This window comes from Balaenoptera acutorostrata, chromosome X, assembly GCF_949987535.1.
Source record: "Balaenoptera acutorostrata chromosome X, mBalAcu1.1, whole genome shotgun sequence".
NCBI classification, from domain to species: domain Eukaryota; kingdom Metazoa; phylum Chordata; class Mammalia; order Artiodactyla; family Balaenopteridae; genus Balaenoptera; species Balaenoptera acutorostrata.
Genome location: NC_080085.1, coordinates 36,471,387 through 36,485,462, shown reverse-complemented (window position 1 = coordinate 36,485,462; position 14,076 = coordinate 36,471,387). Strand labels below are relative to the sequence as shown.

Here is a 14,076-nt window from a genome sequence, read left to right as displayed (position 1 = left end):
AAAATAACAGTTTTATGGTTACTTCACAAATTATTCAGAACATGCTCCATTATTTAATATCCCATAATAGACACACCAATGTAGCTTTAACTAGTATCTTAAACGTCCTACCTGATTCTGTTGGAGGGGGGGCTGAGACTGTCCATCAGGAGCCTGGCCCTGGTTGTCATTCCCTCCTACAGGAGAGCCACGAGTCGTGGCTGTCATACTCGACACAGGGCAGATCTTTGCAATTTTGTCTGCTTATGTAGTTGTCTTGAAAAAAGAAATTATAGTCCACTTATAGAAGATGAAGTACCAGCATTTGTCAGTCTTAAAAAGCTCCAATTCAAGAATAAACCATCTTGCAGAGACCATTGCATAACCTACAAGTAGAAGAAAAAAAGCACATTGTTTTAGACATAAAAAACATGAACTAAGGAATTGTTCGAATTTAATATTACCAGTGAATCTAGTCAGGTTATATAAATGAGAGAGAGGACAAAGCTGAAAAGCTCGTTTCATTAATACTATATTTAACTTAATAAACTGATAACAGTACATCAGCAGTTATGTCAAGAAAACATGCAAGTATAGCCTTATAATATTTCAGTTTCTTCCTGGGATTCCAAAGACATTATCAAGGTATTTACTTAGTTGTCATTTCGATTCAATTATGGAGTGGCAAAACTGTCTTCAATTTGCTAATGCCTTGAATATACACATTCCTACAATGTATTTAAGACATAAACCAAGTAATAAAATCTGATTGTTAACTGTATACTACTCCTCCAATACGACCTATTTTGTCAAATGACCTTGACTCTCCCCTTTTGGGAAGGTTTTGGCCACAGGCACTCCCAGGGCCATGACAGGGCTACAGACCCAAACTGTTTAACAATGGAATTCCTCTTTGCAGAAATCTGGCAAAGGTGTATAGAGGAATACCACCAAACCCTCAATTCTATATTCTTAGCTGTGTAGTAAAATCATCCAAAGTGCTTTTAAAAACACCGACGTCCAAACCCCTCTCCAGATTGAATAAATTACAATATTCAGGAGTTAAGCCTAGGCATCAGTACTTTTCAAAAAATCTCCCCCATGACTGATTCTAATGTACCACGAGATTGAGAACCTCAGCTGACTGATTTATAGATATTTGGTTATAAGGCAACCACACTTCCATTTAGTCCATGGTATTTACTTCAAGCTTAAATATAATCACTTAACCCAGAGATGGCATTCTAACAAGATTTTGTTTCACTTACCAAATTGGCATAATAAAAAGCTTAAGACTGATAACATCGGGTACTAGGGAGGCTAAAAACAGAAAAATCTTTAATACATAAAGTGGAAAAACAATTAAAAGATAACATGGCTGAACAGCCTCCCTTTCACTTTTGTTTTCCATTTTTATACAACCTACATACACTAACAAAGAATTTTATGTGAAGTAGACAATTTTAAAACCCAGAAAAACCCACCTATCATTTTCTTCAGCCACTTTGGGTTGGCTGGCAAATTGTTTAAATTTTTTTTTTCTTACCACTCAAAATATCAGCTAACCAATTCAACTTCATTCTCTCTACTTCAAATCTGCTCCAATCTCTTTCTTTTGATCCCACTGCTCACGATCCCCAATGAATGATGCTCCCTCAATCTTTTCCTGGAAACCTTGTTCTTAGCCTATAAATATGCTTGAATCTTTGTTACTGAAATGAAAAATCACCAACCTCTGTCCTTCCCTTTCCCCCCAAATCTTAAAACAGAATGCCTCTGCTTCTCCCTTCCCTTTCACTTCTTCCATTCTCTCTCATCATCTAGCTGTATCTAAGCTATCAAAACTGTTTTAAGCCACTGGGTCTTAACTGAGGTCTGTGGATGGGTTTGAGGATTAACGCCCCTAAAATTACATGCAAAACTTCGTAAATATGTACATTTGGGGGTGGGGGAGGTCTGGTTCACAGATCATCAATGCTCTACTAATTGACAATTAACTGATAATCAGATGACTGCCCCTCGCCGTTCACCCTGCTTGCCCTCTTCTCAACGTTAGCCACAACTGGCTGCCACTACCCCCACCTCCCTTGAAGCTGAGCTTTCTTGGCTTATACAATCCTGGACTCAAATTTCCTTTCCTTTCTACTTCTTTTCAAAGGGGAGGGTAGAGAATAGTAGGTAGCAGTGATGGCAGTGACAAATACAGTTTTCCACACTGAAACAGAGGTGAAAACATCCACCAGACAATTGACTCTATAAGTCAGGAATTGAAGGAGAACTTGGGGGTCTTGAACAGAACGCTAATGTTCACAAGAGTGGGAGACGGATTCATTAGCATCATCTGGGAGCCCCCCGAATACACACTTCCTTCTGAAAGTGAGGGGGTCACAATCTTGGGGGGTGGGAAGAAATAGCATAATATATTCCCAAGTGTCGGGCAAGTTGGGGAGGGGGGACGAACCCTGAGGCACACCAAAATTAAAGTGGTGTTTTTAAAGTAAATCCTTACACTTTACATAGAATGTGGCATTTTCCTATAAATTAGAAAACCACAGCTCTAAGAAGTGACTTGACCAAAGCACAGATAGAAAGTAAGTCTAAAAAATTAATTCTATTACTTTGTCCACTAAACCAATGCTATCGCTCTTCAAAAATTATTTCCGGGAAGCAACCCAAGGATGAATGGATAAACAACATTTGGTATATACATACAATGTAATAGTATTCAGTGTTAAAAAGGAAGGAAATTCTGACTTGGATGAACCTTGAGGATGTAATGCTAAGTGAAATAAACCAGTCACAAAGGGGCAGATATTCCATGACTCCACTTATATGAGGTACCTACAGTCAGAGAAGGAAAGTAGAAGGGTGGTTACCAGGGGTTGGGAAGAGCAGGAAATGGGGAATTATTGTTTAATGGGTACAGAGTTGCAGTTTGGGAAGATGAAAAGTTCTGGAGATGGATGGTGGTGATGGTTGCACAACGTTAATGCACTTAATGCCACTGAACTATACTTAATAATGGTTAAAATTGTAAATTGGTTATATATTTTTCCCACAATAAAAAACATACACATACACACACACACACAGCACTAACTGCTCTCTTGCTTTGCACTCCTTTAACGTTAGATTATTTGAGTTAAAACATCTTAAAATTATATTCTCGTGTTGTTTTGTTTATGCTCAACACTGTTCCATCTACATGCATCCCAATAACTCTCCATCCACAGACAAATCAAAAATATCTGGCAAAAATCAGAGGACAAATTATTCTAGACAAAAGCATTCTGTGGATAACTAAAGGACTGTCCCTTTCAACAAAATAACATTAAGGTAAATGGAAAAGGTGGCAGTCTGAATGAAACCTCTCCCCAAACAAAATACCTTTCTCTCAGACCACAGAACTAAATCACCTTCTGCTTCTTGCACAGTATTCCATCGGCAAAGCCTCAAGATGCTTGCCATCCCTATCCCTTATATACTCTCACCTTTCTGTCTCTTGGTTTCTCAGTTTCTTCTACCTCTAAGTTCTCCATATTTTTAGATTTCCAACGCTGCTGGCCAGGTACAGCAGGTCTCAGCATAGCATACTCTGCTCTATTCTGCTGTTTTCAACAGCCATCTCTCTACCATCACATAAGAATTGAATACTTTTTCCTTAATGTGCTAGGTTGATTAAGAGCAAGACAGAGGAATGGAGCAAGTAAAAATAACTTCTGGATTCAAACATAACTCTTATTCAAAATCCCACCTCTGCCACTTACAAGCTACCCTATCTTAAAGGCCAGTAACAACTACTCTCACTCATTTTCCAGGTCTTTAAAACTGGAACAATGCTACCCACAAAAATGCCATGAGGGGACTTCCCTGGCAGTCCAGTGGTTAAGCCTCCAAGCTCCCAATGCAGGGGGCACGGGTTCGATCCCTGGCTGGGGAATTAAGATCCCACGTGCAGCACAGTGCAGCCAAAAAAAAAACACCAGAAGTTAAAATGGTAAATTTTACATTATGTACATTTTACCACCCAAAAAAGGGGAGAACAGATAACAAGTGTTGGCAAGGATGTGGAGAAAGTGGGACCTTCATACACTGTTAGCAAGAACGCAAAATGGTACAGCCCCTTTGAAAAGCAGTTTGGCAATTTCTCAAAAAGTTAAACACAGAATTAACAAATGACCCAGTCATTCCACTCCTATGTACATATTCAAGAGAAATAACATACGTCCACACCAAAAACATGTACACGAATGTTTACAGCAGCATTAATCATACTAGCCAAAATGTGGAAACAACCCAAATGTCCATCAACCAATGAAAGAACAAAATGTGGTGTATCCATACAAAAGAATATTTTTCAGTCATAAAAAGAAATACAGTTCTGATACATGCTACAACATGGATAAGCCTTGAAAACACCATGCTAAGTGAATTAAACCACATACAAAAGGACAAATACTGTATGGTTCCACTTATATGAATATCTAGAATAGGCAAATTCATAGACAGAAATTAGAGGTTACCAGGGGCTGGGGGAAAAGGAAGATGAAGAATTATTGGAGAACGGTTACAAAATTTCTGCTTGGGGTGATGAACAAGTTTTGGAAATAGTTGTGATGGTTGTATAACATTGTGAATGTAAATAATGCCACTAAATTGTACACTTAAAATGGTTAAAGTAGCAAGTTTTGTGATATATATATATATATATATATATATATATATATATATATCAACACAATTTTTAAAAATTATTGATAGGACAAAAACCATTGAATTGTACACTTTAAATGGATGAGTTGTATGGTATGTGAATGTCTCAATATATCTGTTAAAAGAATATTAACAAAAAACATAGTGGAAAAAATGATTAAAAGGAATTAAAATGCATTAGAAAACATTCACTTAAGGCAAAAGAAATCAGTAAAGGAAGAAGAAAGGAACAAAAAAGCCATGAGATATAGAAAACAAAGTAAAATGGCAAATGTAAATCCACCTATATCAATAATGACATTAAACGTGAATGGCTCATAAAATCCAATCAAAACACAGAGATAGACTGGATTTAAAAAGAAAGATCCAGGGACTTCCATGGTGGTCTAGTGGGTAAGACTCTGCATTCCCAATGCAGGGGGGGCCTGGGTTCAACCCCTGGTGGGGGAACTAAATCCTGCATGCATGCCACAACTAAGAGTCCGCATGCCACAACTAAAAGAAGATCCCGCATGCTGCAACTAAAAAGATCACACATGTCACAACGAAGATCCCGCGTGCCACAACTAAGACCCAGTGTAGCCAAAATAAATAAATTTTTTTTTAAAAAAAAGAAAGAGAAGAAAAAAAGAAAGATCCAACCACATGCTGTCAATTGGAGACAGATCTTGGATTCAAGGATATAAACTGGTTGAAAGTAAAAGGATGGAAAAATACACATCATGCAAAACAGCAACCGTAAGAAAGCTGGAGTGGCTATATGTTCATCAGAAAAAAAAGACTGTAAGACAAAAAAATATTACTAAAGATAAAGAGGAACATTTTACAATAATAAAAGGGTCCATTCATCAAGAAAATATGACAATTATATATATGCATATATATATATATATATGTGCACAACCTAACAGAGCCTCAAAACATATGAAGCAAAAAATGACAGAGGAGAGAGAAACAGACAATCCAACAATAATAGTTAAAGATTTCAGGGCCTTCCCTGGCAGTCCAGTGGTTAAGACTCTGCACTCCCACTGCAGGGGGTGCGGGTTCGATCCCTGGTTGGGGAACTAAGATCCCACATGCTGCACGGTGCGGGCAAAAAAAAAAAAAAAAAAAAAAAAAAAAAAGAGAAGACTTCAACTCCCCACTTTCAATAATGGATAGAACTAAGCAGAAGATCACCAAGTAAACAGAAAACTTTAACAACTATATACCAACTAGATCATACAGGCATCTATAGAACACTCTACCCAACAACAAGAATATACAGTCTTCTTGAGTACACATGAACATCCTCCAGGACTGACCATATGCTAGGCTGTAAATTAAGTCTCAATAAATTTAAGGGATTGAAAGTTAAGTATATTCTTTGAACACAGTGGAATGAAATTAGAGTTCATCTAAAGGAAATTTCACAAGCATGTGAAAATTAAATAGATTTATTTTGCCATGGTAATCGTATTTAAATCACTTACTAGCTCCTCAGTTGATTTTCCTGGTATAAAACCCTGCCATCTACAAATAATAAAAATTCTGAATTCTCCTTAAAGATAAAACTAAGGTAAGATGTTGTCACTGAAATATACCGTAACACTATTTCTCTTCTTGCTTAATGTTAAAAAACTTCGGCACACAAAAAGGTTAGACTAAAATAGCTGCACAGCACTTACCTTAAGAAACAAAACAAGTCCTCACAATCACTATTTTTTAAAACTGTCCAGCCCTACAAACAGACGTCCAAACATATTCACCCAAAACATCAATGAAAACTTAGGAAGTGATGGAAACATCAATAGTCATAAGTACAATCTATATTTAATCTATTTCAAATCAATGATATGAAGAGATAGGAAGGGGAAGAGAAATGAGGAAAACGGTATAGAATTACAGTAGAAAAAGAACGAACCAAAAAGGAAACGAGAGAAGCAATGAGGAGTGACAAACAGTTAACATCTATTGAGCAGTCACCATGTGCCAGGTACCATTTAAAAGTTTTGATCTATTAACTCACTTAACACTCAATCTCAAGAGGTAAGTACTCATTATTAGCATTTTACAGACAAAAAACTGAGGTACATAAAGATAATCTGACTAAAATGAAATAACTAATAGGGAACAAAGCTAGCAAATCAAATTTCAAATCTAGATACCTTGGTACCAACAGTTCTGCTTATCCCCTTGCTATGCTACATTGCTCTTTCTATTTCAGTGCTATAGGAGGAGAGACCATAGAGGGGAGAAACAGAGGTACTTCATCAATCCTATTAAGTGTGTTAGTCAACCACTCTTGTTAAAGACCTCAAACTTATCTTGCCAGAAGCAGTGTGGCATACAAAAGCAATTTTCTAACCAGAAATATATGAACTTAAATTTCTACTCTAGTACTTAACTGTGTGACCTTAGGCAAAGTTCCCAAACCTCTTTGGGACTTAGTCTCCTCACCTGAGGACACAAGGCGATGGTTGTTGATGATTAAATGAGGTAATGATTATCTTTAAATGTCAGACAGAGCTGTCCAGTTAAGTATTAGTTCTCTTTCCTCTCAAATAACATTCCACTGGAGGGGAGACACTTTAAAGACAACTACTTGTAATTTAGTACTGAGGATGGAACATGTGCGAGGGTTTTGGAGTGAAAAAAGACTTGGTAAATATGAAGTCTGTTCTGCTACAAAACATGTACAGGCATACCTTGGAGATACTGTGGGTTCAGTTCCAGACCACCACAATAAAGCAAATATCACAAAGCGAGTCACACGAAGTTTTTGGTTTCCCAGTACACATACAAATTATGTTGATAGTATACTGTAGTCTATTAAGTGTGCAACAGCACCATGTCTAAAAACACAATGTACATACCTTAATTCAAAAATACTTCATTGCTAAAAATGCTAACCATCACTTTAGCCTTCAGCAAGTCAAAATCTTATTGCAACAGTAACAAAGATCACTGATCACAGATAAGCATAACAAATATAATAAAGAAAAAGCTTCAAATATTGTGAGAATTACCAAAGTGACAGATACAAAGTGAGCAAATGCTGTTGGAAAAATGGCACCAACAGACTTGCTCGATGCAAGGTGGCCACAAACAAACCTTCAATTTGCAAAAAAACACATTATCTGCCAAGAGCATTAAGCGAAAACGCAATAAAGTAAGGTATACCTGTAGTTTTGTAATGGTATTTAGCTCACTGGTAAATGCAAGTAAACACACCTGCAAATCATGTTACTTCATAAGCAATTTTCCCCTCAACACATTAATGTTTTGCACCAAGTAACAGCAGCTGAATGCAGCATGAGGGTTGGGGATAAAGGTCTGGACCAGATAGCCATCACCCTACATTTTTCTTGGCTCAGTCTGGCCGCATGCTCTGTCTTGTAAGTATGTATACTGTTCCTCCTGACCTTTGTGCATTTTAATTTTATTTCAGCCTTGTGTCCCTAGCTCAGTAACCTCAACCATTCCCTATATGGAAGGGTTCTTATTAGGTTACCTTAAAAAAAAAAAAAAAAGTCCTATATTTACCATAGTTTGTCAGGAGTTTAGGATCTTTTAAACTGTGCTGTTTATTTTATTGAAATTCTTATTGTTTTTGTTAGTGCTCTAATTACAAAATTACATAGCTTCTGAGTGATCAGTTTGCTCTCAATCCTATTTCCCCCATAAGCCCTGTTACTTTTTGGTGCATGATTTTTGCAGAACATGAGGCTTCTCAGCAATTGCAATATAACAGATATACCTATAACAGATCATATTTAATCTCCAAGTATCTTCTTCTCTCTTTCAAGGTGGCTAATACCTTCAGAGATTGCTGGGAAGCTTTAATGGAAGAATGTATGTGAAGTGCCACGTACACAGAAGGCACACAACAAATAGTAGATGTTCTAACAACTGCTGGTTATTTCTCCCTTGAAATGCTAATTAGATTACTATGTACGCCTGACAATTCTTATTCCCAGGCGCCCTGTCACCCTATGAATATGATCTCCAAATCAGTCCAGAGGAAAAGTATTCTCCCAATTATAAATTACCAGGATTCTATGCTCCTGACATACATATTATACTTGCACAGGTTGAACTTTAAAATGAACAGCCTCAATAGTTTTATTAATATAGCTGCTTTTATTATTCTGTTACATTAACACAGAATCCTACCATATCTCAAAAGTTTGCCCTACTTTTAAAAAAGTTTCAACTCAAATCTTACCATCTGTAAGACAATTCACAGCACAGCGTTCATATCAGAATTTGTGCTGGCTCTAAAGAAAACGTGACAATAGAAAGACTAAAGAAACCAGTAGGGACTTCCCTGGTGGCGCAGTGGTTAAGAATCCGCCTGCCAATGCAGGGCACACGGGTTCGAGTCCTGGTCCGGGAAGATCCCACATGCCGTGGAGCAACTAAGCCCGTGCACCACAACTACTGAGCCTGCGCTCTAGAGCCCGCGAGCCACAACTAGTGAAGCCCGCGCGCCTAGAGCCCGTGCTCCGCAACGAGAAGCCCACGCACCGCAACAAAGAGTAGCCCCCGCTCACCGCAACTAGAGAAACCCCGCGCACAGCAACGAAGACCCAACGCAGCCAAAAATAAATAAATTAAAAAAAAAAAAACAGTAACAAAGAGACATCAAAATTATGCAGTGCTACACAGTAAGTAAACTAATTATCTGTTGAGTAAAAGAATGGACAAATGAACCACCCTTTTAGGTAGAAATACAAATATATTTTTCATTCAAGAAATAGGGAAATAACCTGGTAAATATGGAATTGGAGTCCCGGTTCCAGTCATCTGACTCCAAGCACCAGGTTTCTATCAACAATATACTAAGCTGGCTCAAGTTTGCCAAATCTGGTTCTACCTTAACAGCATTTTAAAAAATTAAATTACTTTCTATTTTAATGCTGCTTAAATATGTGCATAAATGAAATCAGAATTCAACTCCTTTTGCTTATTGCTCTTCTACAAATTTGCAAACTAAATACAAACAAAACTATTAATATTAATAATATGTGACAGATGGCAGCATACTGCTGACTGCTAAGGCATAGGTTCCTTTGAGTTTTGCACGGCTATCCTACTACTATCATGTACCATGTGGGAAACACAGCTTTCCTACTTGAATTACTACAACACTCTGTACACATGGTTTGCCATGACATCATTTTTCCTTCACACCAACACATCATTTATGTGTTAAGTCTGCTTCTGTTGCTCTCATCTGACAAATTAAATTGTACAACTGAGCATCAACGTGTTAAAAACACAAAGCTAACATCAGTGGCTGAAATGGTGTGGCGGTTCCTGATTATGAGACAATCATCCAGGTACTCAAAAACACATGTACTAACGTTTAAGAATATCATAAAAATGAAAAGACTTGTTTTAAAAAGAAAATACTTGTTCTAACTTGAGCACAAAAAGGGCACCAATGAGATACTTTGAAGGCTAGAACCTTGCAGGGAATCAGGGAGAGGTATTCAAAGACTATTAAGATTTGGAAATTAACTGCTCCAATTGTAGGAAATTCTACATTTAAATCTTCCCTTTAAAGGTTTTTGGTTACAACACTGTGAAGCTCATTGCTATCAGCAAGAAGGTCTCTCTTTTACTGAGTCTAAAGTCTATTTCCCTTGTCACTGATACCTATAGTTTATAGTTCTGCCCACAGAAACAAAAGTTAATATTCACCACTTTTAAAATTATAATCCTTCAAAATACTGAGATTTATAGTGTACACACACCCAGGTCACTTTTCAAGAAAACACATACTTTTACTTAAATATTCCTTTATTTACTAAATCCTTACAAAGGGTGCAAGGTCTCAATAAATTCTAGTCCCTAAACAAAGCAACCTACTCATAAAAAGCAAGTGAGCAACGTTGACTTAAAATATTAGACACAGTCACATACCAAATGTCACAGAAGGTATGCCTACTTATCAGTCTACTCTTTGTTAAAGGACAGATTAAGATAAACAACTCAGTTATTTATTAATAGCTCTTACCAATCTTTATCAAAATTAGTTAACACTTTTGGAAGTTAACTAATCCAATCACGAAATGCTGATCCAACACATTGAAGAGACTTCATTTCATTTAGTCAAAATTTTAAGCAAGGCAGACACATTATTGATAATTACCATTTTCAATGTGCATCCAGTAGGTACTCTTTTTGCCTGAAACTTCCACAAGGAGATTGAATCACAAATGTAAAGAATTTGAAAAGGAAACCAAGAATTTGAAATTCCTTCTAGTCGTTGAGATTACCTTCACTATGTTTGAAGTTACATATTATAGTTTTTAAATAAGTCTTGAAATATAATTCACATACTATATAAAACACTCTAAGTGTACCATTCAACTGTTTTTAGTTTATTCAGAGCTGTACAGCTATCACCACAATCAATTTTAGAATATTTTCATCACCCCAAAAAGAAACCCCATACCTATTAGCAGCAATCACTCCCCCTTCCCTCCTCCCTCACCCCCAGCCCCAAGCTAACCTACTTTTTGTCTTTATAGATTTGCCTATTCTGAACACTTCATATAAATGGTATCATACAACATGGAGTCTTTTGTGACTGGCTTCTTTCACTTAGCATGATTGTTTTCAAGGCTCATCCAAATTGTACCATGTATCAGTACACTTCATTTCTCTTTATAGTTGAAAAATATTCCATTGTATGGTACACATTTTATTTAGGCATTCATTATTTGGACATTTACATTATTCTGCAATATGATTTTATATATGTAGACTCCATTAAGAAAGATGTATGAAAAAAAAGCTATCCTTTCAACTCTGTATGTCTGTGTACAATTAATCCTAAAGGTTCAAAATAACACTCTGCAGTATACCATGAAGGCTAATACTCAAATCAAAAGTGAAAGCTATATGAACTTACTGAAAATGAAAACATTAAAAACTTTAAATGTGGTGTATATAGGGACTTCCTGGTGGCACAGTGGTTAAGAACCCCCCTGCCAATGCAGGGGACACAGGTTCGAGCCCTGGTCCCGGAAGATCCCACATGCCGTGGAGCAACTAAGCCCATGCACCACGACTACTGAGCCTGCACTCTACAGCCTGTGAGCCAAACTACTGAGCCCGCGCACCTAGAGCCTGTGCTCCGCAACAAGAGAAGCCACAGCAATGAGAAGCCCGCGCACCACAACGAAGAGTAGCTCCCACTCGCCAATGCAACTAGAGAAAGCCTGTGCGCAGCAACGAAGGCAGGCGGGCGGGCAGGCGGGCGGGCGGGAGGGAAAGGAAATAAATAAATAAACTGTTTTTTTTTAATGTGGTATATAAAATATAAAACTAAAACATTCTAATTCAATTATGGCACCCCTCCTTAGTATATTGAGACACTACTAAAAAAAAGAGGCCAGACATCAGCAGTATTTTTGACAGATCACAAATGAAATGAGAAGCAGAAGTGCTAACGGCAAGGGAACCTCGTTTTTAAAATGGGAGAGCTGCATGCTAGGTCGCTTTAGCTATGTTTTATGAAAAAGCAATTAATGTCTACGTGCTGTTGGCAAATGCAAGGCAAAAGAAGGCCGAATTAATAAGGGGAAAATGCTAACAGAACTCATTTACTCAGACATTATACAGGGTAGTGGTTAATAAGAGTACAGAATGAAGATAAACTGCCTCAGTTTGAATTCCTGTTCTGCCACTTACTAGGTGTCCAAGCTGGACAAGTTCCTTAACATCCGTATCTTGTTTTCCTTATATATAAAATGAGGGAAATAGTAGCTACCTTTTCAAGATTGCTGTAAGAATATAAAGAATTTATGCATATATAATATATATAGGCACCAAGTATTAGCTATTGCTCTGAGAGGTTTACAAAGTAGAACACAAGAGTATCTAAGAACTAAATTAAAAACCTATAATTTACAACACAGAAGGGCAATGTGAGCACCAAGGAAAAACATCTAAATTAAACTGGAATATACTAAAATATTTAAGATGAAATCCTGCCTGGGATTTGCTTCAAAATGGAGGGGGTACATAAAAAGAATAGCCATGAATTGAAGCTAGTTGATGGGAGTTTATCTACATCTATGTATGTTTGATTTTTCCTTAATAAAAAGTTCGGGAAGGTTGGAAAATAAATTAGTTGAGGGTAGAGAATATCTACAAAAGCTTCTTAGAAGAACGATATCTGAGCTGCATCATACAGAATAAAGATGAGTAGTATGCCAAGTTAATGTGTGTTAAGGATGGAGCAAAAAGGGCATAAGAAACAGCATGGAAGAGCCTAATGCAGTCAATGTGACAGTAGTTCAAAATAACAAAAGACCAGCACCAATTACCAAGTAAGGCTGATGGTATGCAAAACTGGGTGGCATCCATAACCTTGGTTCTCCCACCTCTGGCACTGTAATTATTTTTGGGGGGGAGGGGGGTGCCGCACTGCATGTGGGATCTTAGATCTTAGTTCCCTGACCAGGGATTGAACCCGTACCCCCTGGAGTGGAAGCACGGAGTCTTAACCACTGGACCGCCAGGGAAGTCCCTAGGTGTAAAATTTTAACAAAGAAAATTTGGCCTAGGGGCTTCCCTGGTGGCACTATGGTTGAGAATCCGCCTGCCAATGCAGGGGACACGGGTTCGAGCCCTGGTCCGGGAAGATCCCACATGTCGCGGAGCAACTGGGCCCGTGTGCCACAACTACTGAGCCTGCGCTCTAGAGCCTTCAAGCCACAACTACTGAAGCCCGTGCGCCTAGAGCCCGTGCTCCACAACAAGAGAGGCCACCGCAATGAGAGGCCTGCGCACTGCAACGAGGAGTAGCCCCCGTGGGCCGCAGCTAGAGAAAGACCGTGCGTAGCAACAAAGACCCAATGCGGCCAAAAATAAATAAATAAATAAATAAATTTATATATACATATAAAAAAAATTTGGCCTATACAAAAAGTTCACTGGTGGTAAAACATATGCAATCTTATTAAAACAAATCAGATATTCTTAAGGGTATTCAAGAGTTATCTCTATCCTTGCCCATCCCTTAAAGCATGTTTATATAGGTGAAATCTGGTTAAATAATTAAAGGTAGGGTAAAAAAAAAAAAAATCTATGGAAACCTGTTTATCTTGGTGACATTATAGAATACCGACTCTGCACCAGACCCTGAAAAGACAGAACAGTAAACAACACTCAGTTTCTGCCCTTAAGGAATTCACCAGTCTAGCCCCCTCACCACCAAAGGAACAGAATAGCAAGTAAATTCTTTAAAGTGTATTTCATAACCATGAATTTCACACAAAAAAGAATGATAGCTAAGCTTAGAGACATTTGTTGGGATACATAAAAAGTCCTGGAGAGTGGAACGAATGTAGAATGGAATAAGCTTCCTGGTTTATATCTTTT

At 37.7% G+C, this 14,076-nt stretch overlaps 1 protein-coding gene across 4 annotated transcripts in view; it reads right to left on the bottom strand.

The window, feature by feature from the left end:
- USP9X (ubiquitin specific peptidase 9 X-linked) overlaps nucleotides 1–14,076 on the bottom strand; it is a 124,890-nt gene that overhangs the window by 93,533 nt on the left and 17,281 nt on the right. For all 4 annotated transcript variants that reach the window (XM_057537590.1, XM_057537591.1, XM_057537589.1 and 1 more), the window contains one exon: nucleotides 112–365. In XM_057537590.1, coding sequence (XP_057393573.1) covers nucleotides 112–207 — 96 coding nt within the window. In that variant the 5' untranslated portion in view covers nucleotides 208–365. The remainder of the gene's footprint in view (nucleotides 1–111; nucleotides 366–14,076) is intronic.